Source organism: Pseudorasbora parva, chromosome 9, assembly GCF_024679245.1.
Source record: "Pseudorasbora parva isolate DD20220531a chromosome 9, ASM2467924v1, whole genome shotgun sequence".
Taxonomy (NCBI): domain Eukaryota; kingdom Metazoa; phylum Chordata; class Actinopteri; order Cypriniformes; family Gobionidae; genus Pseudorasbora; species Pseudorasbora parva.
In genome coordinates, this window is record NC_090180.1 from 31783596 (window position 1) to 31809310 (window position 25715).

Genomic DNA, 25715 nt, shown 5'->3' on the forward strand with positions numbered 1-25715 from the left:
CGTGGGCATGTGAGTATCAGAACTGGACCACAGAGCAATGTAAGAAGGTGTCCTGATTACGTTGATTCATTTATGTGTCTTTTACAACACATAAATGGCTGTGTGCGTGTGCTTCACTTACCTGGGGAGCACTATGGGAAGAAGGCAATGTTCTGCTGGGAAACCTTGGGTCCTGCCATCCACGTGGATGTTACTTTTTGACACACTACCACCTTCCTCAGCATTGTGGCAGACCATGTACACCCTTTCATGAAAACGGTATTCCCTGGTGGCTGTGGCCTCTTTCAGCAGGATAATACACCCTGCCACAAAGCAAAAATTGTTCAGGAATGGTTTGAGGAGCACGACAACGAGTTTGAAGTGTTGACTTGGCCTCCAGATTGCCCAGATCTCAATCCAATTGAGCATCTGTGGGTCCAATCCATTGAGGCCCTACCTCTGTAACAACTTACAGGACTTGGTCTCAGACTACAGCACACCTTCAGGGGTCTAATGGAGTCCATACCTTGATGGGTTAGGGCTGTTTTGGCAGCAAAATGAGGACCAATGGTATAAGTAATGATGGGCTGGAGTCCATTTAAAGCTTTGCATGTAATTAGTGGAATTTGAAACTTTTATACTCTACCTGACAGGCCAGTAAAGTGATCATAAAACCAACTGTAACAATGATTCTAGTAAGCACTCCAGCTGAAGCTTATTTGCTGAGCCTGCAGGACATTCAAATCAGTAGTGCATTGCAATCTAGTCTTGAGGTTATAAACACATTGATAAGTTCTTCAGCATCATAAACACACATCATATGTCTTCGTTTAACAACATTTATAAAGATAACGTCACACCGTTCATTGAGTTTTGATGGATCAGTGTGTACTGCCCTCTTGTGTGTAGTGCAGCGATGTAGAAGGGACAGCACACTATACACTAACAGATTCCTTTCAAAAAAGAACAAGTGTGAACAAAGGAAAATCTTTTAAAATCTCTTGCGGTCAACCTTGACTTTAGAGTAAACAAAAATGCCAGACAATGGGCAAGAAGAAAAGGCGATAATACTGTTTGGGAAAAAAATAATAATTGGTTTGGACGTTTTCAATCAGCTTGTTTTATAATTGGATAGTGTTTTGTTCCATGTGACAAGCTACAGCAGTGTTTTTGCCAGTTTTTATAAGTAAAAAATTCCACAACACACCACTATATAAAAATATAATAAAATTGCACAAACATTCATCACTTTAAATGGCCAGTAATCGCTCATCCTTCTTGTGACACCTGAGCCCACAGTCCTCAGGCAAGATTGTGCGCCATGTCTGAGCCCTCAACCAAGATGGCCACCACACCTGAATCTTCAGCCAAGAGGACTGCATCTAGGATTCAGGCCTCTCCTGAACCAGCAGGGAGCCTCTGGCTCATCGACTTTTAGTCAGAACCAATTCTAGTCCCCGTCCATAGTACAGAGATATTGCCAGTCCCTGTCCCAAGTCCAGAGAGGACCCCGTCTCCTATCCCGAGACCAGAGAGGATGGGAGGAGATCCCTAATAGTAAATTGGCCATTCACCCCCAAGACTGAAACAGAACAAACAATATTAGACAACATTTGATAAAAAAATCCTGACACTATTGAACCTCACTACCTAGAAGAACCTCCTCTGATAGCTGCACTATATACAGCACATTAGACCTTAGCCATATCACCCTGTAGCCCAAGACTTGTTTGCCACTGAAGCTAAGCAGGGCTGAGCTTGGTCAGTGCCTGGATGGGAGACCAAATGGGAAAACCAGGTTGCTGCTGGTAGAGGTGTTAGTGAGGCCAGCAGGGGGCGCTCACCCTGTGGTCTGTGTGGGTCCTAACACCCCAGTATAGTGATGGGGACACTATACTGTCAATGAGCACCGTCCTTCGGCTGAGACGTTAAACTGAGGTCCCGACTCTCTGTGGTCGTTAAAAATCCCAGGATGTCCTTTGATAAAGAGTAGGGGTGTAACCCCGGCATCCTGGCCAAATTTGCCCATTGGCCTCTGTCCATCATGGCCTCCTAATAATCCCCATATCTTGATTGGTTTAATCACTCTGTCTCCTCTCCACCAATCAGCTGGTGTGTGGTGAGCGTTCTGGCGCAATATGGATGCTGCACATTGGTGGTGGCTGAGGAGATTCCCCCTTCTATGTGTAAAGCACTTTGGGTGTCTAGAAAAGCGCTATATAAATGTAATGCATTATTTTTATTAATTATCATTGTGTTAGATACCCCACTAGATGGCAGTGTCATATAAAGTGTCTAACTAGTGCCATTATTGCTGCGTTCCAGTTCGTATTTATCATGCCCTTCACTCGCAAACTTCCCTCCGTCTTGTTCACTCGGATGTGCGTCTTTGCTTACATTGCATGAGTGCCCACTACTGGCAGAAACTTTGCAATGGACTGAACTGGAACGCCCTAAGCCCTTGATCACTTGGAATCCACTATGGAGTTGATTTATTATTATTATTTTTTCCTTTACGAAATTGTTTAATGCAGCATTCTATATGTATATGGGTGTGTTTGGGTTGTTTTAAATGTTTTTAAAAATATCATAGAGTTGTTTGTGGTGGGGTAAATTAAACACGATATGTGGTGACGTCACAATCGCATTGCATTATGGTATATGAAGCTGCCTGAAGTGTACATATGAAGTAGACTCACTCGGTCAAAATCGAGGGAGCAAGGGTCTGTCCATATAAACTTTCCTTGTCTACTTCACGAAGTGGAATGCACTTCAAAATGGCGGCGGGGATTCCCCCAAGGGGAAGTTTGCAAGTGCGTGTCTTAAAGTGGAGTGGAACGTAGCATATGTGTGGCTACCTTCATGTGAGTAAAGAGACACAAGCCACTCACAATTTGTAAAAGGGTGGCAAAAAAATAAAAAATAAAAATAAAACGTAATGTAATGTAACAACTACATGGAGTGAGTGGGCAGAGAACAGCACACCAGAAAACAATTCTTTATTAAAACACCCCATTAAAGCTTCTAGAATCACAAGTAGATGGGCTTATGTCAATAGGGAAGATACACTGTGAATCCCTTTGTCAGTTAAATGGTTAGTTCACCCAAAAAGGAAAATTATTTCATTAATTAGCCTGAATGTTGTCCCCAAGTGGCTAGAAATTTTGATCCGTGTAAAACAAGTTCAGGCTGTCTTTCTCTGCCTTTGAGAAAAAGTAGAGCTCAGGCGAGCTGATCTTGAATTCTCCTGTTATGACGTCATACCAGGAAATGTTACCTCCCCTTCCTCTGCTTTGCCCGCCCAGAGAATTAGTAGAGAAAGGAGTCAGTTTTATCAGTGGAAGTCAGCAGCACAGGCTTTACCATAAGGATTTAACAGCACCGCCACAAACAGTGAGTAACAGTGTTCATTAGGGGTGTGCATTGGCACTGCCTTCACGATTCGATTCGATTACGATTCACCAGGTAACGATTCGATTCGATTCTACGATGCATTGTGATGCATCAAAATTCTACTGCACACAAAGCAAATTTTTCATCAGTCATGAGGCAATACAAGCAGATATTAAACAACAGATTGTATTGGCTGCTATGTGTCTCCTGTATCTTTGACATGAACGTTATTAAATAAAATAAAATGTAATTAAATAAAATGCAATTAACCCCTAAATGCATGACTGTTTCACCAAACATTCTTACATATTCAGGTCGTTAGCGACCCAGATCTATATTTAACATGGATAGACCTCTACCTGTCGTGATAATATATAAAACTCCTGATTTTAGAGTAACAGCTACAGAAGAATAAAATAAAACCTATTTCGTTACCTTTTGGAGCTTGGAAGGATTCAGTTTGAGCAGATGTTTAATACCATCATCATATGACCTCGTCAGAGCTCGTTTACCAGTATATTCAGCATCTGCCTCATATTCGCCATCTCCAGCATATTCTCAAAACTCATTTTCAACGTCTTCAAAATCAATATTTTGATCACTGACAGCTTCTTGACCACATTCATCATCAAGAGACAGTGACACTAATTTCTGAATGTGTTTAGTACTTGCTCTCTGCTGTAAATCACTGAGCCATTTCAAGTTTTGCAGATCGTTTTCTGTCAGAGGTAACTATGAGTGAAACGCCACTTCATCATTGCGTATCAGACATTGCCACCTTGTGGAATAAAGGTGAATTGCGGCGTTTTTCGTCATTATAGATTCATTGATTATTGTGCAAAAAAGATATACGTACAATCCTACACACCTCGGGTCGTTATGGCGTTTTTAATAACCCGTCTATCGCGGTCATCTCCCTCCGCCTCAGCCATCTTCCTTGTTGTTGTTGTTATTCTCCCGGAACCAGAAGTATTTGAAACTTCACAACTTTATCGTCCGCCAGAAAATAAACAGTGACATAATCGATTATGGCACTTTGCCGCATCGATGCTGAATCATTGCGATGCATCGCCAAATCGATTATTGTTGACACCCCTAGTGTTCATTAATGTCTGATCTGGGATCAGTGAGTTCTGATGAGTTCTGAAGTTCACACAGACTTTCTTTCTAAATCGTTTAATACTGTTAGCCCCGCAGCTGGCCATCTTGATGCATCAGTGAATCAAGGCAGTGACTAAAACGATAAACTTCACTCATTTCTGTTAGCAGCATGAAACAAATGTTATTTAAATGATTAAACTAAAGACACAAAGAACACTCTTTATAATGTTCGGATCGCAATCACACGTTTATCTGCAGTGCACACTTCCCCAAACTGCCGTTTGAATGACGCTGCTCATTATGCTCAACAGAAGCTCTTACTGTATTCATGTCGATGTCGTGTTTGTTGTTAGCTGTGGTGAAAGCATTTTGTGAGAGAAATAACGTTGCAAAGTTCACTCGTGTTTATTAGAGCTCTTTAATTCAAACAAAATAAACTTGCGCTTTCAAAAACTCGGTGCAATGACACTTTCTCAGTGTGATGTGTCGTTCATGAACGATTTGTTCATTTTAAATGAATCTTTAATATGACTCGAGAACAACAGGTTTTCTCGGTGAGCAATTCGTTGATTTTGTGTTGACCGTGCATGCACAACATCCAATTTGTTCTGTACAGGAAACAGAATTGATTAGTTCATTTTTCAAGTCAGTCATTCATTCATCAAGTCCCAGCCCCATAGGCAAGGCTATGCAGTCTGTACCGGAAACAAAAGATTTGATCTTTTGAGTCTTCGGTCTGAGTCTCGTTCTTTTGTCACATGACGTAACAGCCGTGTTGGATACAGAAATAGTTCATTCACAACCTTCCTCACAAACAAGTGCGTAGTTTTTTTTTTCTTCAGCCAAGTTTTCTCCAGTTTTCTTTAGCTAGTAGGCCTATAATAATTGATTTTCCTATGAATCCTAGACACGTTGGGTTGGTCAGAATAAATACGCATAGAGTTTATATTGCCCATATCTTCTGATGATTTTATAATAATAAATATATTACAACATGCAGTCAATAATACGACTGTAATGTTGTATATGTTGTGACTTGTGAGACACTGGACCGGTGAGGTCATGTGACCAAAGAACGAGACTCGAAGAACAACTTGAACGAGAAGACTCGAGAGATGAACGGTTTCTGCATTCAGCCTATGAGGACTTGAATGAACGACTTGAACGAGAAGACTCAAGAGAACTAATCTCTTCTGTTTCCGGTGACTGCATAGCCTTGCCTATATGGGGCTGGGACTTGATGAACGAATGACTCGAAGACTCAAGAGAACTTATCTTTTCTGTTTCCGGATGCATGTATTACATGAGGCTGTCACGGCCCACATCAGACATGATGACAGAACTAACAGCTCGACCCAGAAGTCACGAGTAGTGTAACGTTACTAATCTTTCTAGGGAACAGACTTGTGATTGAATGTGAAGTGACTAAATAAAGAACGTTTCGGATCGGTAAGTGAGGCAAGCACAATTAATTAATCATTTCTTTCTCAAAGTTTGGCCATGACTGCATACGATTAGTGTTTTTTTATTTTTTTATTCCAAAAGTACTAAATGTGTTGAAAAATGTAACATATAACATTTTAATTAGATTCTGCTTAAATGAACGAAATTAACAAAATGACTTGAAAAAAGATTTGTTCATTTTGCTGAACGAGATTTAAAGATCTGAGTCAGTAAAATTATCCGAACTTCCCACCACTATTTCTCAGCAATCTTTCCCCAGCTCCGTTTCTCTCTTTGTCTCTCTTTCTCTCTCTCTGCAGCGCTGCAGCTGCTCCTGCTGGCGCCTGACTAAGCCACGCCCCCTCCGCACGTAATCTCATTTCAAATGCAAAGATGTCAGCCAATTACAACAGTGGGTGTTTTCACTGAAGACTCACAGCAGACATGCCCCTTGAAACAGAGCATTCAAGGTAGAGGGCTAATATCAGTATAGAAAAAATGCCTTTTATTTCTAAATGATGATATTTTCTGTTGTGCTGTCACTTAACTTTACAAAACAATAAAAAATACGATGGCACAAGAATTTCTTGGATTATTATATTTCTTTAATCCAGACCGAACTCTCCATGTTTATCTACAACTCTCCATCTTTCCTTCACATCTCCCCCTAGTGTTCATTTTTTGCAAAAACAGTTTCGACACAACATCCCCCCAACACGTAAGATATTTTCTTCACAACCTTAATATTACCACTTAGCAATGAAATAACAACACTTTAAACAACTAGCAGATAAACATAGATCCATGGAAGTACAAATATTTAAATTATTTTTTTTCTTCCTCTTTGCATTAGCTTCCTGAACAGCATCTTGCTTGAGCACAAAACAAGTGTATCTTAATTATAACAGTCAACAGAACTTATAGGCAGTGTATAACTATAGCCTATGTTTTATGTCTCAAAATTTTTGAGCCATTAGGGAGGTTTGCGCGGTCTTAATGGTTGTCCCTCGGCCAGCTGAGAGTTCTCAATTTCATTACAGGTGGAGGTTTCCTTCACAAGCTAAGGTGCAGGATCAGGCATCTGAACTGCTTGTGCCATTTGCGAAGAATGCCATTTTCTTCCATCCTCTAGTAAGTAGGTATTCGGACCCACTTGTTCCTGAATTTCAACGGAATCTGAGAATTTGCAGTGTCCCTTCGGCACATGAAAGGGCTTGCGCACTCGCACCATGTCCCCCTTTTTGAAGATAATCAGTTTTGCACCCCGCTTTGCATCTGTGTAGCGCTTCATCTGAGATTGTTTAAGAACAACTTGCTTGCGAAGAGCCGCTGCCTGAAGAGTACTGGCAGGGGAATGAAGGGTAACATTTAGTACAGTTCTCATCTTCCGCCCATGGTGCAATTCAAAGGGTGAAACTCCCGTGGTGGCATGTGGGGTAGAGCGGTAAACTTAGAAAAAGTCTGCCACAGTACGCTTCCATGGCGTGGACTGAACTATAGCCGACTGTACACAGCTCTTAAAGGTGGGATAAGTGTTATTTCAAAACCGTTTTAGAAAAAGGACACGGACCGAGTGGAATAACAAACTTGTAGCCAATCAGCAGGTAAGGGGCGTGTGTACTATTGATGGTGAGAAGAGTGCTCGCTCTCTCTGTGCACTTCTTTATTCAAAACACACGAGTCACACATGATGGACATTAGCCGACAACTAGTCTAATATATGCTGCTTGACTATGCTTGTGTGTCATGTTCGCTTGTTAGTCCATTTGCGATCGTATTGTGGCTCACTTCAGCGATGATAAAGACCCGTTCATTTCCACACCGTATGGAGCATCTATATCTCCTCACTGTGTGCTTCAAGCATCAGCTCACACAATGTCTCCGACAAGTGAGATACTATACTCCTAATATATGTTTGTTTCCTCTTTTCATGATCTATATAACCCTTATCCAGTCATAATTGTAATATGTCGTTAGCTGGAGTGTCGGCTCGTGCTATAGAGTTGTTCATGAGAACAGTTTGTGATTTTGTGATCACTCTAATCTTGTCATAATTGTAATATGTCATTAGCTGGACTGTGTGCTTGTGTACTATAGAGTTGTCTATGAGAACGGTTTGTGTGTGTTTTTGTGATTGCTGTAACTCTAATCTTGTCATAATTGTAATATGTTCGTTAGTTGGACTGTCTTGCTTGAGTACTATCGAGTTGTTCACAAGAACGGTTTGTGTTTTTGTGATAGAAGGGATGACTTTTTCATTGAATATTCGATCTGGATTAGATACACAGAGATTCTGCCATAGCCGTTGATGCCTCTGGGTTTACGTATGTGTGGGGTGGCGCTATCAAAATAGGGGCGAGACCCTTTTGGGGGTGGGGGCGTGTTTGTTTTGGTGATTTGAAATATCAACAACGGTTACCATATAGCACTTACCCCACCTTTAAGAACTCTGTTAGAGCGATCTATGGCACCATTTGCCGCTGGATGATACACAGCCGTGCGGATTGCCGTAATGTCCCTTTCTCGCAGAAAGGTTGTGAAAGCATCCAATGTGAATTGTGGCCCATTGTCCATGACCAACTCTACTAGGTAACCATGGCGACTAAAAACGCTGTTGAGAAAGTCAGTCCCAACCCCTGTGGTCACTGACGATGTAAAAGCAACTTCAGGCCATTTGGAATAGTAATCAGTTAAGGTAATAGCATACTTAGAGTCCCAAACAGCAGAGTCAAATGGCCCAACAATGTCCATGCCCAATTTAATCCATGGTGCATCTGGGAAAGGTACTGGTTGGAGGGGGCAGTAACAGTCCGAGCGGATTTATCCAGCTTTTTTTTATCCATTCCAGGGAACCAGTACAGTTAGTGTAAGCGCTGCTTTGTCCGCACGATTCCCTGGTGACTCTTGTGCGCAAGCGCTATTACAATATGTCGCAATGTCACAGGGAATACCAGACGAGTGCCTCTAAATATCACCGTGTCCTTGACACACGTTAATTTCTTACATGATAGTAAGGCTGAAGGTCGGTATGCACAGCTTTTACAGAGACAGGCCATCCTTTTTCGATTTGAGTGCGCACAGCAGTCAGTTCAGGACACGAGGCTGCAGCAGTTTTGAACTCAGATGGTGAAATTGCAGTCAAGGCAGTAGACAGTACAGCGACAAGCTCTGACTCCTCATCGGAGTAGAAAGCAGAAGTGAGCGGAAGAGGTAACCATGAAAGGCAGTCAGCAGCATGATTTGACGAGCCAGCACGATACACTATGTCATATGTGAAGCACAGAAGGCAAGCTGACCACCGAGCAATGCGCATCCTGGCACGTCCAGCTCCCCGTGTGGACAGCAGAGTTGTTAGCGCCTGATGATCGGTGTGCAGTGTAAACCATCTGCCCCAAAGGTATGTGCGCCACTTCTCAATGGCCCAAACACACGCTAAAGCCTCTTTTACCACAGCTGAATAACGTCTTTCAGCTGGGGTTAAAGTTCGTGACGCAAATGCCACTGTGTGTTCACTGTAATCTGAGTACACCTGCGATAATATCGCTCCCAGACCATAATCTGATGCATCAGTGGACACAATGACAGGAAGTTCCGGATTGAACAGGTCCAGTGCTGGACTGTCCACTAAGCATTTCTTAACATCCATGAAGCTTTGCTGGGCCTCATTAGTCCATTCAAATTCAGCATCCTGGCGCAGGCATGCACGCAAAGGCTCAACAAGAGTGGCATAGTTAGGTATGAACTTGTTATACCAGGACAACATACCCAGGAAGGAGCGCAAACTGGTGACATCAGTTGGGGCTGGGGCCTGCATTATTGCTTGCAAGTGTACTCCATCAGGTTGGATACCGTTTCCATTCACCATGTGTCTGAGAAAACACAGACATGACTGGCGGAAGTTGCCCTTTTTTCATTCATCCGTAGACCAGCTTCGCTGAGACGTTTGAGCACAGCATCCAAAGCAACATCATGTTCTTGCTGTGTACGTCCAAAACAGATAATGTCATCTAAGTAATTTTGGACATTGGGAATGCCTTTGAGTATTATTGACATCATTTTTTGAAATGCGGATGGAGCCGACGCGAGACCATATGGGACACGGCAGAAACGAAACAACCCATCATGTGTGATAAAGTCCGTGAGGACACGGCTATCTGGGTGAAGCGGCACTTGATGGTAGGCATTTTCCAGATCAATGGTAGAAAAAACTGTTGCACCTGACAAGGCAGCTAAGGTCTCGTCCATGTGTGGCAGAGGGCAAGCATCCACTTTAATGGCCTTATTGGGCTCCCGCAAATCAACACACATTCTAATACCTCCTGTCTTCTTTTGTATTACCACAATCGGTGAAATCCACGGTGAAGCATCCACTTTCTCTATTACACCTGCGCTAAGAAGGCGGTCTAGTTCATCAGACACAGGAGCATGTACCGAGAAAGGAAGACGTCGTAGTTTTTGTCACACAGGTTCAGCAGATGGCAAAACTTTCACTTCATGCATGAAACCTTTCACACAGCCTGTCGCAAGTGCTGAAGATGACAGCTGCATCACCGGTGTCAGGGAAAGAGAAGCAAGTAAGTCGGAGGCTTGCACAGAATTGACTGTATTCCCTTTAATGCAGAGGTGGAGAGCAGATATCAAGTCCATCCCCATTAGAGTGGTTCCTGAATCCACAATAAAGAAGGTGACAGCGCAGTTGGTATTGTCTTTAATGACAGTAGCTGACATACAGCAAAGCACCTCAATAGGCGAGCACAAGTATGTAACTAGTCGCGCAGTCGATGGCTGCAGCTGTGTACTTTTAAAGTTTTCCTCATACACAGATCGAGGCAAAACTAATACTGATGTGCCAGTATCCACAGTCAATTCTACAGTTGCAAAGGACTTTGCTGTTTGAATATATACCCACAGCACACTGGATTTTTTTCTGCATGCTGGATCCTTGGATTAACAGTAATGTGTACTCAGGTAACTCGACTTCTCTAACAGTGTGTGTTGGAGTCAAACGACACGTGCAAAGTGTCCTTTCTTTTTACAGTTTTTACACATTGCCCTGATCGCTGGGCACTCCTTTGCATTAGCCAAGTTTCCACTAGAACCACAACAAAAACATGAATGTGTATGCGCAGCAGGTGCATGTGGTTTTGGAAATGTCTTTGCGGTGGATGTGGTTCTTTGTTTTCGCTGTTGAGCCTTTTGTAGAATTTGAACTGTTTGCTCAGGAATGCTCTGGCTTTCTCCTATGGTCTTCGCTTCTTCTGATGCAGATTCAGTTTGGGTCGCAGTTGCGATGGCTTCTGCCAATGTGAGGTTAAGTTTTAAGAGTAGTCTCTCACGAATACGGGGATCCGATACATGCTCAATCAGTTGATCTCTGGTCATGTCTTCTCTATTAAGAAAATCCCAAGTTGCTGCTAACTGTCTAAGTGCAGCAATATAATTAATGATAGACTCGTGAGCACCTTGCACTGCTTTACGGAAATTATGTCGTTCTACCACTTGTCACGTCACATACAAAGGAAAAGGTGCGAGGACTCAAGTGCAGAAAAATGATAATTGTTTTACAAAAACAAAACATAAACTCAAAACAACAACCCACGAGGGTGAAAACATAAACTAGAAAATACATAAACTGAAACTAAACACATACCACGTAGAAGTCACAGGGGACCGGGATACGTAGACAGTACATAACAACAATCCGACCAAGACTGACAAACACAAGGAGCTTATAAAGGGAAGAAATCAAAAGGGAATCAGGGAACACAGGTGGGGCCAATAAACACTAATCAGAAAACAAGGGGGAGGGAACTGACAATGACAGGAGCAAATGCTCGACAAACCCACATGTGCACACAAGACAGGACAGGCATGTGACACCACTACATAAATAGTAGGTGTGAAATGTGGAGATAGTTGCGGAACATCTTGATCCATGTTGTGAACGAAATGCTGGGCTCACCTGGGCAAGGCAGAAATAAGTCTGGAAATGGAGCATTTAGTATAGCCATCGCCGCGCAAAATAGATGCAGACCACCCCATCGCCAATTTGTTGTACTGTTACTTAACTTTGCAAAACAATAAAAAATAAGATGGCATAATAATTCCTTGGATTATCATATTTCTTTAATCCAGACCGAACTCTCCACGTGTATCTACAACTCTCCATCCTTTTGTCACATCTCTCCCTAGTGTTCATTCTTTGTAATAACAGTTTCGACAAAACACATACTAACAATATAAGTACACCCCAGGAAACATTATAAAATAATAAAACAATCCATGCTATGGAACCTTTAAGGAAACATGATTCCTGGCTGCATGTCAATATCCATGGATCACTGGATCTTTGGTAAGGAAAACTATAGTCTAACCTATATAATTAAAACTGAAAATCATTTGTTTTACTCACGTTTTCGCAGTTTCCCTCTATTAAATCTATTCATGCATTCTTCTGGCACTCCGGCTGAGGGGGCGTGTTCCGGCAGGAAAATGATGTCAATGCATGGTTTTGATAACATGGTACCAGGTACCAGGACTGGATCTCTCTGAGCTGTTTTAAAAAACATATGAAAAACTAATGGATGGACTGAAATCAATCAGGAATGTCGACAATAACTGAAGAATTTGTAAGCAGAAATATTCAGGCTTTTACACTGTAATCCAGATCCAAGGGAAAAAGCATGACAGAACAAAGTAATCATCAAAGTAGTGATCAAATCAATACTCCAATCAATAGTTCGACGAACACTGTTCACCTAAAAAAATGTATAAACGTATATGAGACATGTTTTCCGATATTCTTCAGCAAAAAGGTAAAGCATTTGTTTTGTGATTAAAAACCCAAAGGTGTAATTGTGATACAAAGGTCAGAGAAAGACTTTTGAGTGACATAATTGTCTTTGAATGATGCTGTGAAAATATGTCCTGCAAGTGAGCAGAAAAAAAACAGAACAGAACATAAAAAGACATTCAGTAGTAATCCATGTGCCTGCAGTGCATGAAAGGGAGAACTGAAGATAACTAGGCAGTGCCAACAAAGAATAAAAAAATGTGAACACTTTCAACGGCAAACTGTGCAAGTGACAGTGTAGAAGACTGCACAAACAATGCACAACATTTAAAAGAAAACAGTGTTTATGAAAAAAAAGAGACTGTTTTAAATGTTTTTGTTGGTGATAATGTGTGTCACATGAGAATATGCCAAATGAGAAGGCTGGTTAGCCCTTTCTAATGCAAAGAAAAGTTCACAAGTTCACACTTGCATATAATTTATAGGGAGTAAAGTTAATGCGTTTTGGCGTGCTGTCCGGGTGGAGGGCTGGCTCTGAGCTCGGAATTTGGCCTGAACCCAGAGTTCTCCCCCATGTATGTTACTAGAAGTGTGGAGGAGGGAAGGTGGAGGGATGCTGATAAACTGTCAACAAACAGAGTTAAGATTGCTAAATATATATACCGCTTATCATTGATTGCTGAATGCTCTCCCCTTATCTGAATGTGCTCCTCCCGAACGTTGTTAATAAAACATCATAAAGTGAATGTCAGTGCAGCGAATGTCAGCAAAGCATTGCACTAATCAATGCGAGAAATTACAAAGATGTTAACTTTTCAGCCTCTGGGATTGACAACATAGAACGTTCCTGAAATAAAACTGTTTAAAATCTACTTGGTTGCAAACTTAAGTGCATTTTGGAACCTGTCTAAAACATAACCCTACAATAAATGAGACTAGAGCCTGTGGACAAAAATATTAACAATAATATTAGGTGCATGACACCCCTGTAAGGGATAATCTCGGTTTTGGGTGGATTTGTCACATTTTAGTAGCCTGACAAGCCAGACCCACATCAAGATGTTTGGTATGGAAACTCACCATAGACAGGGCTCAATCCGAGAGGACATCTTCCCTTCTTAAGAATGACTTCAGTGCTATTCTTTGTTCTTTTCTCAGGAAAAGCCTTACTCCAAGTCTTCCAGAGTCGCGGTCAAAGCTGATTCGAAAGACCACCGTTCATCAGCTTCTGTGTTTACTAGAAGCACGCAAACGCAACTCGGCCGTCATTATGTTAAGCCCGCCCACCGACTCTACACACGATGAGTTTGGCTTTTACAGCTCAGAAGTGTATTAAGAGTTGCTAGACGACACTTGCGTCAGATTAGATTTGCTGCCGCTAGGGTGCGTCTAGATTTCTAGGCTAACATTTTAGTTCTGTGTCCGAGTTTTCAGTTTGTTCATATGTTTGTTTTTTTATGGTTTGATTTGCACGTTATTCATTTTGTTAAAAATTTGTATTTAAGTTTCTTTCAGTTCACTGTTAGTTATCATTATGTTGGGCTATGTTGTGTTGTTCTGTTCATGGTTTGCCATTGGTCATGTTTTTTTTTTCTTGGTTTGAGTTATTATCAATAAAACTGATACTGCAGCATTTATCTGTTTCATCTGTTTACTCACTTGTTTGAACTTGCACCAAATTCTCACTGAGTTGGTAGAGGGCTCTGATGTACTATGCCTTTTCTCAGAGCCTCTGCACTCTCTGGTGGAAACATGCCCGCTCATGTATCATTCTTTTTCTGCAAAAAATGTTAGACTAACATAACACCAACACAGTAAACTGTTGGCACAGTTTTGTAACTTAGAGAATTGTGTACACTGTTTGTTAAAGGCCATATGCTGACAAACACTGACACTCCACAGACACGTGACACTTGAGTTTTGTTCTAGTATTCATGCTCATCTCTAATAAAAGACACTGGTTAATAATATATGCAGTCAACTCCAATTCCAGCTCCAACTTCAATTTAGTTTGAAAATATATACATTTATCAAAATACTACTCATAACAATTAACAACAAAATATACTAATAATAATTAAAATGGATTTAAAAATAGATTGCGGTCCAAGTGGCCTGGTCTGGTCTGATGAATCATGTTTTCTTTTACATCCCGTGAATGGCCGGGTGTGTGTGTACCACTTTCCTGGGGAACACATGACACCAGGATGCACTATGGAAAGAAGGCAAGCCAGCAGAGGCAGTGTGGTGCTTTCGGCAATGATCTGCAGGGAAACCTTGGGTCTTGCCATCCATAAGGACACGTACCACCTACCTAAGCATTGTTGCAGACCATAGGCCTACACCCTTTCCCTTGTGGCTGTGGCCTCTTTCGGCAGGAAAAAAATCTCAAAAATGGTTCAGGGATGATTTGAGGAGCATAACAACGAGTTTGGGGTGTTGACTTGAACTCCAATTTCCCCAGATCTAAATCCAATCAAGCATCTGTGGGATGTGTTGAACAAACAAGTCTGATCCATGGAGGCCCAGCCTCGCAATTTACAGGACTTAAAGGATCTGCTGCTAACATATTGATGCCAGATACCACAGCACACATTCAGGCATTTATGCCTGATAGGTGTATATATGAATGCTGTAATAGCGTTGTATGGGTAGAAGTAGATCAGCTGATGCAAGCTTGACTAACGTGACGCAACACTTGATATTTTGACTTTTGCTATTTGTGTTATTTCTATAGCCATACTGAATACTTCCATACACTGATAGATTCTGAATTTTGCACAATTTTGCAGTCATCTCGTATAGAAAGCAGAAAAGGGTCACATTAAGAGCTGCAGTCAGATGACGCGGTTATTTTAATAAAAGTAGCAGAATATCGTGAGCAGAAAAATAGATACTTTTGTTAAAAATCTGCAGAAAATATTAATTATACGTATCTGTCAGGTTTGAGATAAGTTATACGTGTTTTGCTTTCTTCCATACATTTTTTTAAAGCATATTGAGAGCATTTTATAATAAATAATGTTATAATTTGGGAAATTATTTCGGAAGACAAAACACTTTGAAATGGCTAGTTAACTTTGTTTTAAAGCTTTAATTGAATACCAGGTAGAGGACACCAATTTTCAAGAAGATGTGTCCCATTCACTCGGAGACACTTGGGCAGCTGGGAATAAAGTTAGCATCTTTTTAACTGCAGCCTTGCAAGTTATACAGTATCCTTTTTTTCGCCAGTGGACACGTGCCATATGGGGCCGGTTCTGGCTTGGACGCGTCTCGTGCAGTGTCCGCTGTCACGAGCCCAGAGCCCGCGGTCACGTGATTCCCTCCGCAGATGAAGGAGAGCGGAGAGCGATTCAAGGAGACGTCTTATTCACGCGTCTTTATTTGACAGCATGCACTTTCTTTAGAGTCTATCAAAATATTCCGAAAGCTATGCATTAACCCGCTCGTGACGCGTGTTCTGCAGATGATGTGTCACGTATGAATATGATGCGCTTTATTCTTGACTGCCTGCGGCCGGCACGAGCGCGCGCTGCAGCCGCTGCAAGGTACACGAATGCATGCATCCTCATCTTTATACATCTGAGCAACTGCACGCCGTTTTAGTCTTTGAAATGCGATTTAACCTGCATCCTTCAAAAACGATCACCTTTAACGAGGAGGTTAATTATGTACTCAAATAATGCCTGCATGCACCGTGCATGTGTGATTCATCATCCTGACATCATCTGACACATATATGGATTGCATAATCTGAACAAATGTCTCCTGCAGTGATCTTGTGTTTGTATGCGCTTAAATCGGAGGCATGAAAATCACACTGAAATCTTGAAGAACTATTGGCTTATTTATTACGTGATTTATGTTGTTACAGGGACACGGAGCTTCAGGCTCAGGTCGAAGGCACTTCGGACGATAACCAGATCAAGGTAGGCTACTGTGTTTTTTTCTGCGCTTGATAATATTCGCGCAACCGATGAGCTATAATTTACTGCCGCCTCCGAACGGCGTGTTTCCTGTCGCTGCGTCTGGAGCGCGCATCTATTTGTATCGACGTGTTTTTTTCCTCCACTTGCTGTTAATGTGAACAATGTTTGACATTAATATTTGTAATATTGTTGTAATATTACACAGTATGTTGTGTAATATTTTAGTAGTCGTTTTTTTTTTTTTTTTTTTTTTTTTGCCTTACGTTCATGTGAAATGGACTTAATCATCATGCTTCTATTGCGTGATATGGTTTTCTCAAAATGAATTATACCATGCCAGTCGTATTTATGCGTGCGTTAGTGTTAGATCAGCAACATGTGTGATATATAACATATAGATCATGCACGTTTACATTTACATTTACATTTATGTATTTGGCAGACGCTTTTATCCAAAGCGACTTAATGCTTGTTTAACATATTCAGTTCAGCAACAGATGTTTTAGTTCCTATTTTATTTGATGAATAAAATAATTAACATTCATTCAAAAAGTACTACACATAAAAAGTGTTGGTAACACTTTTTAAAATGCAGGTGCACTAATATGCAATATTTCATAATGCACAAATAATCATGAGTTAATGTATGACACATGAAGAACTAAACCATGTACTAATGATTACTGCACCAAAAACTAATGAACATTCTATATGATTAATAGATTTAGTAGCCTAATATATTAATTGCTATTATTAAATATGACATCATGTATCAGTTCCCTAATAACATATTATATCAACTAATAATATACTAAATTCATGTGTTATTTATCACAATGGGTTACCACAATGGGTCAAATTCATGCATTTAAATGTCCAGTTGTCTGCGTTAATTAATCATTAGCTAATGTTTTCCAAAGGTATCATTATGTTATAACTTTATTTGTTGAGGCACAGGATTAACTATATAATTTATTGAGGTTATGGCTTTTGGAATAATTTTGAATTAGTTAACAGTCATGTGCCTCATTAAGTAAAGTCATAACTTAAAGGCACAATATGTAATGTTTCAGCATTAAAAATATAAAAGATCACTATATCTATGTTATATATTTTTTAAAGTTGTGTGTTTACATTATCCCGACAGTTCCAATTAACTTCTAAATCCAGAGAAATTAATATTTTAATTCGAAGACACGGACCGTGTCTTTATTTCCGTTATGTCGCCAGTCTTTCACGTCATATCAACGTTTGCGTCTTGCTCCCTGCGGAACCGCCAAACTCAAAGAGGAACACTGACAGACAGTATAAGGGGAACACCAGTATAAAAAAGTCTGTATGATAATGGATCATGACTACTCTTTGCCTGTACGTTTTGCCAGCTCAACAAAGCGCAAACGTACGGGTGAAAAAAAATGACCCGAGAAGATTTTGGGGACAGTAGAAGAAGCAAGAGACGTGTAAACCTTGGAGAAGCCTTTGAAAGATGGCGAAATCTTCGTGACAAGCTCGGACTGCAGAGAGATATGCTGATCTCGCTTTCGTTTTAATAAACAGGTAATTTAAGTAACCATTCAGCTAACATAATAATCATATAATCATAACATGCTGTATGTTTGCATATTGCATAGCGATCTTGACCACATTGAGACGCGTTTAGCTGAATACGTATAACGTTACATTTTGTATTGCATCGGCTTTTCAAACAGGCGGATTCTTTGTTTTTGGAGACTGAAACTGAGACTTTTTAAAACTGATTCAAAAGTATATTTCTATCCGTATATTTGGTGACACGATGATGTCATGTGTAAAACGCAGATGGACTAGCTATTATTGGTTTTATATGTAGCTGGAGAAAGTAACGTTAGCTTCATAAGGTAATATGCCACTATCTTGGTCAATTAATATAAGGTGACCGTCACTTTTATCATATGTTAATACTAGCTACATATAATATCGATTTAATAATGATCTACTTATTCATATATCTCTGAGTTCCAAAATAAATGTTTATTAGAATGATTGATGAACGTGGGGAGCGACACAGCGCGTGTTCCAATGAACAACGTATTGCTGGTGCTGGTTCTCTCATTTACTGTTTTATGTTGGTAATGATAAACTAAATTGAAATGTATTTCCTTATTGAACAGTTGATATACAGAATGTTCGACAATCGCGGATGCCATGTCAATATATCTATAATTTGAGTAACTCAAATTATGATGCGCGGTTAATATGTCAACATAGCCTACCAACTTATAGGTGTGTTGACATAGCGACCGCCCGCACAACATTCTGTCTTGCACATTATCTAACGTTACTGATAAGTTTGTTAAGTAACGGTAGCTCGCTGCTATTTCATTAGATTGGCATTACATAACGTGAAAAGCCGTAACTAAACTTAACAATAATAGAGATGTAATATAACAATTACCTTGTCAGTGAACATGTTTTCTGCTGGAGATGCCAGATTCGCTGGTTGACAGTGGCAATAATGACAACAACTCCCATGAGCACACGCACTTTCCCGACGTCATCAAAGTACGTCTGTTGTTATTATTTTGAATGAGTGACCCCTAGTGGCCAAAAGTTGCATACTGCACGTTTAATAATACCGTTGGAAATCATAATTATTCATTAAATCAGACAACCGAAAGTTGAAATGCATGGCTTTTACCCCTGTGGTAATTTAACTGGAATGTACACTATTAGTTAATATAATATGTTATTAGGGAATTAATACAATATGAGACATTTAACTACTAACAATTTAATGATTACTTAATATATTAATCATGTAGAATCTTCATTAGTTGCTGATGCAGTAATCATTAATGAGTTAGTTCACCATTAATACATTAACTCATGATTATCTGTGCATTAGTTAAGCATGAATTAATGCATATTAGTGCACCCTTATTGTAACATTTTACCAAAGTTATATTGCCACCACTGTCATTAAAATATGAATTTGTTTTTTAAAACAGAAAAATGTAATTGAGTTTCTGGAAGCTTTTTTACATTGCTTGATAGAAATCCCATCATTTAATATGGTATTACAGTACTAACTCAAAATACATCATTTAACAATAATAAATTAGATAATTAATTTATTAAAGTCATGCACTTATTATCACAGCTTAATAAATGGTAAAGACCATATTGATCAATATTAAATTAGATTCAAACAGAATCTCAATCAGAACCAACATTAAATTGAGCAATTTGAGCGACAGTAGCTCGCCTGTTTGATCGGACCACACGGGCCAGCCTTTGCTCCCCATGCATCAGTGAGCCTTGGCCGCCCATGACCTGTCGCCGGGTCACCACTTCTCCTTCCTTGGACAACTTTTGAATGCTTTTTACATTGCTTGACAGAAATATCATAATAATTGAATATGGTATCAAAAAATAATAACATGACATGGTGTAATAACAAATAAGCTAATTATCTTTAAGGTGTACATCTATTAAGTCAACTTAATGAATGGGAAAGACTTAAATGAGGGTAGACAATATTGAATTAGATTAAAACAAAGCTTTGAGGGATATACTTTACAATGCCATGCACTTTATAATGTAGATCACATCATTTTTCAAAAGTACTTTATGTCTCTAAGTGTGTGTGTGTGTGTGTGTGTGTGCGTGCGTGTGTGTGTGTGTGTGTGTAGCAGTTCTCATTAGCTACATAAATCAATAACATTTCTGTAACACCGAGTGGCACTCCTGCCAGTACACATTTATACACACACACTGCATATTTTCATTTCATTTTGTGATAGTCTCTAGTCTATCTGTAGACATGAAGGAAAGACTGAGGATAGACTTGAGTTTCTCATCATTTATCTTCAGCTTCAAAATTATTTCTGAAATGATCAAAGACTGAAAATGTGAACACGTACGGGGGTAATTTGTCCGAAAACGTTGCAAAAGAGAACTCAATTCAGTACAGAAAACAGTGCGAAGGTGCCAAATTGAGAATGGGAATAAAGATCCAATAAAAGAATTTTAATCTTCCCATGACTAGAGTAAATGAGAAAAACCTGTTAGTGTTCAGCTATGTTGTGCATTTAAAAGAGTTCATGGCCCACAGATTATTTTGTTTAAATGAATATCTGAACATACAGTATGTTAAAAGATAGAACAGAGTCAGACCCTCTGCTTTTTAAACAAGAACAACAAAAACATTTTATTGTAGCATCATGCATTCTCTTTTCAATTGACAGTTAAAACTTGAATGTGGGTAAGTTTCATAAATAAAGCAACATTTTAAAGTGGTACTTCAGCGCTGGGAAGATGAATCTGTATTTAAACTGGGTAGAAATGTGAAATTATTTTTTGAATTTGGTGCCTTCTAGACTGAGAAAAGACAGAAAATGTATTTTTGTTCATGGGGATGAAAGACTACAATTCCCAGAATGCTTCGCGGCCCTGTGAGGCCATTCCCAAAACCACCTACTGGATTACTGTTGGAGAAGACACTACAATTAAAAACTGAATGTGTTTGTTCAATATAATGAGTCACCGCGCGAGTATCACAGCACTGAGCACTAACTGCAGGAGTGAGATAAAATGAGCTGAATGAACTCTCGTGATGAGAGCAGAGGTAATCGCGACTACACTCGCGGCATACATTCACAACGCAAGTTCAGTTCAGTCCATAGCTCCGTTTAAATGAATGCCTGCAGCTGAGCTGAGCTGTGAGTGTGATCTCCCATCCCCCATGCACGGGTTCAAAACATGCGGAAACGTCTCCCTCTGCTGGCTGTAGTCTTTAGCCTTTGGCCAAACTTTCCTCTTATAATGGAAATATCGTCAATTTGCATCTTAGGAGGAATTATTCCAGAAATAAAATGCTTAAATCTCTTGTCTCATCTACTGATACAAAGCCATATGCTGATCGCTGAAGTAACCCTTTAAGCAAAAGGCTGAGAAAATTGTGTTTTTATCAAAGACTACATCTGGACTGGATTCAGAGCAATGATCAAAACTTAGGGTGCTTTCACACTTGGTTCGATTGCCTGGACCGAACCCGAGTTCGATTGCTCTCCCCTCCCCCTGCCCCTGCTGGACTGTGTTTATATTATATTATTTGGGTCTGAACTGGGGTTTGTTTGCTTCATCAAAGCAGCAGCTGTTTACCCGGTTGCTTAGTAACAACAGCGAGTGTGAAGGCGGCGGAATGCATAGCGTTCCTCTCGTCACTTTTTATATTTTTGAACCGTTGGTTTTGTTACCAAAGTTTCAGTACGTAATGGCACTCTGCAAATGCTCTAAAGATGCCGAAGACGAGCGGAAATGAGATCTACAGCTCTCTGCTTGCAGTATGACAGAGACGCTCGTCAGGTAAATGAGTGAAACACACATAAAACGCACATTTTTATCAACTCATATGTCATTAATAGCGGTTCACTTCCACGATTTAGTACGATTGCATTCACATCAGCAGCGAACCGTACTGGAGTTCACATTAAACGAAGACCGCGTTCACATCATCCAAATAAACCGATCTCTGATGTCAATCGAACCCAGGTGCGCACAAGTGCTAGTGTGAAAGCCAGTGGTGGAATGTAACGAAGTACAAATACTTCGTTACTTTACTTAAGTACATTTTTCACGTATCTGTAGGCTACTTTACTTAAGTAGAATCAATAGTGCATACTTTTTACTTTTACTTCATTACATTTTGCAGCAAATATTTTACTTTCTACTCCACTACATTTCTACAACGTTTCGTTACATTTTCGTTACATTTTCTGATCAGTTTCAGGGCTCAAGATTAAGGCTTGTTCGGATACTTAATGGATAATAATAGGCTAATGTATGAACTGACGGTTGCGCTGTTGACAATTGTGCAGCCTCTCGAGGAGAAATGGAAACAAACCAACGCCGCTCATACAGAGAAACTCAGTAACAAAATGTGAAGGTTTTTATATTTTATAACGTATAATACAGTTAAAAAAACATCTCATGACACGACCAAGAGTGCTGCTTTCCTGAATACCATCACGACATAAAATGTGACACTGATTTCATCGACAGTTCCATAAACCATCAGTTAAAATTAGTCACTTACAATTTAGATGCAATATAAACTGCTTTTTTTCTGTTTCAGCAGCGAACATATTTCCACATCAGAGCCACAACGCGTCTCACAGCAATAGTGTGTTGAATACTGAATCATTCAGCGTTTGAATGAATCGGTTGAATCAAAGATTCAATGAACTGTTCGTAAACGACTGCCTCATTCATGAACGAATCAGCTGTTTGAACGAACCGACTCAATGACTCACTCATTAAGACCTGCCGCCACCTACTGGTTGGTTAGTTTCATGTTTAAACTTTCTTTCCAACGTTTCTAATATTATTAAAAATATATAGTTAAAACAATCTCATAACATTATTTAATGCAGTTGTAATTTGTCAGTGTAAATTATTTAATTAAACAACCATATAGCGTTATTCTAATTTAATTTATTGATCAAATTTAAGAATATAAAAGGAAAGCTGAAGCATATCCTATATTAAAGATTAATCCTCATAAATATGAAGATTTAAATACATCAAAGCTGATGAAAATGTTCTTCTGAATATTGATATTTATCTCTGCAGATCGCCCTGATATTGTGAGTCAGAATGTAAACTGGGCAACAGATGATACGCACAATTAGCCTACATTAACCCAAAACTAACTTAATTAAAATGCCACAGGCCATACTGTTTTCTTCTTTTTAATTATTAGAATATAGACATTAAGAGAACAAATTGTTATACAAGTACTTTTACTTTTAATACTAAAAGTACATTTAAAATCAAGTACTTTTTTACTTTTACTTAAGTGGGATTGTCGTTGTAGTACTTCTACTTTTACTTAAGTAAATATGGCTCTGGTTACTTGTACTTTTACTTAAGTACTGATATTCAATACGTCCTCCACCACTGGTGAAAGCACCCTTATAGATGGAGTAGATTGAGAACTTCAACACACCAAAAGCCCATTTACATATCCAGCGGCTTACAGATGATAGCACTTGTTTCTGCTTCTTCTTTTCCTGTGTTCGGATCTCGAGATTTTGCAGTGTTTCAGTCCCTACCATATAACAGTTAAAACACTGAAATAAAGGAAAGAGTTAAGCCGCATTTCCACCAAAATTACCCAGAACAATGTGTCTCAGGCGTAAGCACTTCACATCTCTTTTCCCCAATTACAACAGTACCTTAAACTGCAGACTTCAAAACCACAGGCAGAAAAATAATCTACTTTTTTACGCTCTATACTTTGTGTACACCCAAATGTTTTGAAAAGTTTTTGGAGTTCTGAAGAAATTGCTCTCATAATTTGTACAAAACATTATAGGACATACGTGATAGAAGATGACATACATGATGGCTGTTATAAAGGATATGAGTTTAGTGATTCAGATCAGGTTAACACATCTCTATGAATATCTCCTCAGGGTCTGAAGGATGAGGTGCATATGGAAGAGGAGACCCTTCAGACGGTCAAGACTTTGCGCCGTGACACACAGGAGACCAAGGAGAAGCTGGAAGAGAGGAAGACACAGTTGAGGGAAGAATTGAAGGTGATCTATGACCTCCAGAAACAGGAGAGGGAAGTGGTAAGCAAATGTTTCAATGATTTCTGAAGAACTGTTCCTGTTTAAAGGAATATTCCAGGTTAAATACAACTCAAGCTCTATGTATATCTGTATCCCACTGTCTTACTCACCCCTCAAATCATTTTCATTGGCAATCTACAGTACATGTGTCTTAACTCAGCTGGAGAGCCCCTGTCCTGCAAAGTTTAGCTCCAGCCAACTCCAACACACCAGCCTGGATGTTTTAACAACTCCTGAAGACCTTGATTAGCTGGATCAGGTTTGTTTAATTAGGGTTGGAGTTGAACTCTGCAGAACAGTGTCCCTCCAGGGCTGAATCCAAAACCGGCCCCTATGTAAAAATCGGCCATTTGTAGTTGTGACCGAAACCATAGTGGATGTTATTGAGTACACTCATTCTATCCCACATTGCACCGCAATAACGAGTGTACAGCCAATGTGCACACAGCAGCTGTCCGAATTCACTCACTTGTTTTCCTTCACTCATTCAAGTGAACTGTATTAGTGAACTAAAGTTGGGAATAGTGATCGGGGGTTGAGGATTACAGGTACACTACAGTGTAGTGAAATAAAGGCTGCATTTACACTGCTTTTTTATACATAAAAATCCACACTGGATCTTTTTTTTTTTCATCTTTTCCAAGCGACTTTTTAAATGTGGTTTTTAATCAGATACAAATCCAATATCTGGACATCTGACCTGCGTCTAAACATGTATATCTAATTCCCCTTGGAATTCTAAGCCACCGCGAGGCGAGGGAGACACGTTTTCCCACAAAGATCGCTTTTTAATATTGTGTTATAAAGCAGATGGCTTGCACCAAAACTCACAGTTGTATTTATTTTTACTGAGGTACAAACTTTATAGGTAAGAAATAGCGCACACAGAAACATTGAGGAGAATAGAAAGGAGCGGCTTCGCTACTGAAAGCTACATTAAAAGCTATTCATCTCTCTCTCAGAATTCCTCACTGTAAACTAAACGGGTTCAATAACTAATTTGTGCCAACATCTATCAGATTGCTGAATCTGGATTTTTTATGATACCTGTGATGGTGTGTATGAATATGTATGCTTATTGTGTGTATGCTACTTTTTATACTTTTAGGTATATCAGGTGGTTGAAATGTTGCTTTGCTGTGAGTCCACTCCAAATTTCCCTATCAGAGACACTAAAGTATGTTTCAATTTCAATTTTATGTTTATGGATAAATTATGTTATACGGCCATACAAAAGGGTCAACCATGTCACATAGTAAAGTGATCACCAACAGAATTAATTCATGTAAACAGAGATATCAGATACCAGTCGTGTCTAAAACGAATGTAAACAGGCTAGGCAAAAAATCCGATATGGTCAAAAGATCAGATCTGTGCATTAGACTTGCAGTGTAAAAACAGCCCAAGAGGGGTGTGATGTCAGCTCTTCTTAGTTGATTAAAGACGAGGAACATT

At 39.7% G+C, this 25715-nt stretch overlaps 1 protein-coding gene and 1 long non-coding RNA gene across 2 annotated transcripts in view; one reads left to right on the forward strand and one right to left on the reverse strand.

Moving 5' to 3' along the window:
• Positions 1-227: 227 nt before the first annotated feature.
• Positions 228-22781, reverse strand: LOC137088878 (uncharacterized). Its single transcript, XR_010907594.1, has 3 exons — positions 22718-22781; positions 12329-12469; positions 228-302 (listed from the first exon to the last, which is right to left on the reverse strand). It is a non-coding gene; the product is annotated as an uncharacterized lncRNA (long non-coding RNA).
• Positions 16010-25715, forward strand: part of si:ch73-140j24.4 (putative leucine-rich repeat-containing protein DDB_G0290503) — a 34784-nt gene continuing 25078 nt past the window's right edge. The window contains exons 1-3 of the mRNA XM_067452240.1: positions 16010-16260; positions 16587-16641; positions 24099-24260. Of these exons, the coding sequence (XP_067308341.1) occupies positions 16193-16260; positions 16587-16641; positions 24099-24260 (285 nt within the window). The 5' untranslated portion in view covers positions 16010-16192. The remainder of the gene's footprint in view (positions 16261-16586; positions 16642-24098; positions 24261-25715) is intronic.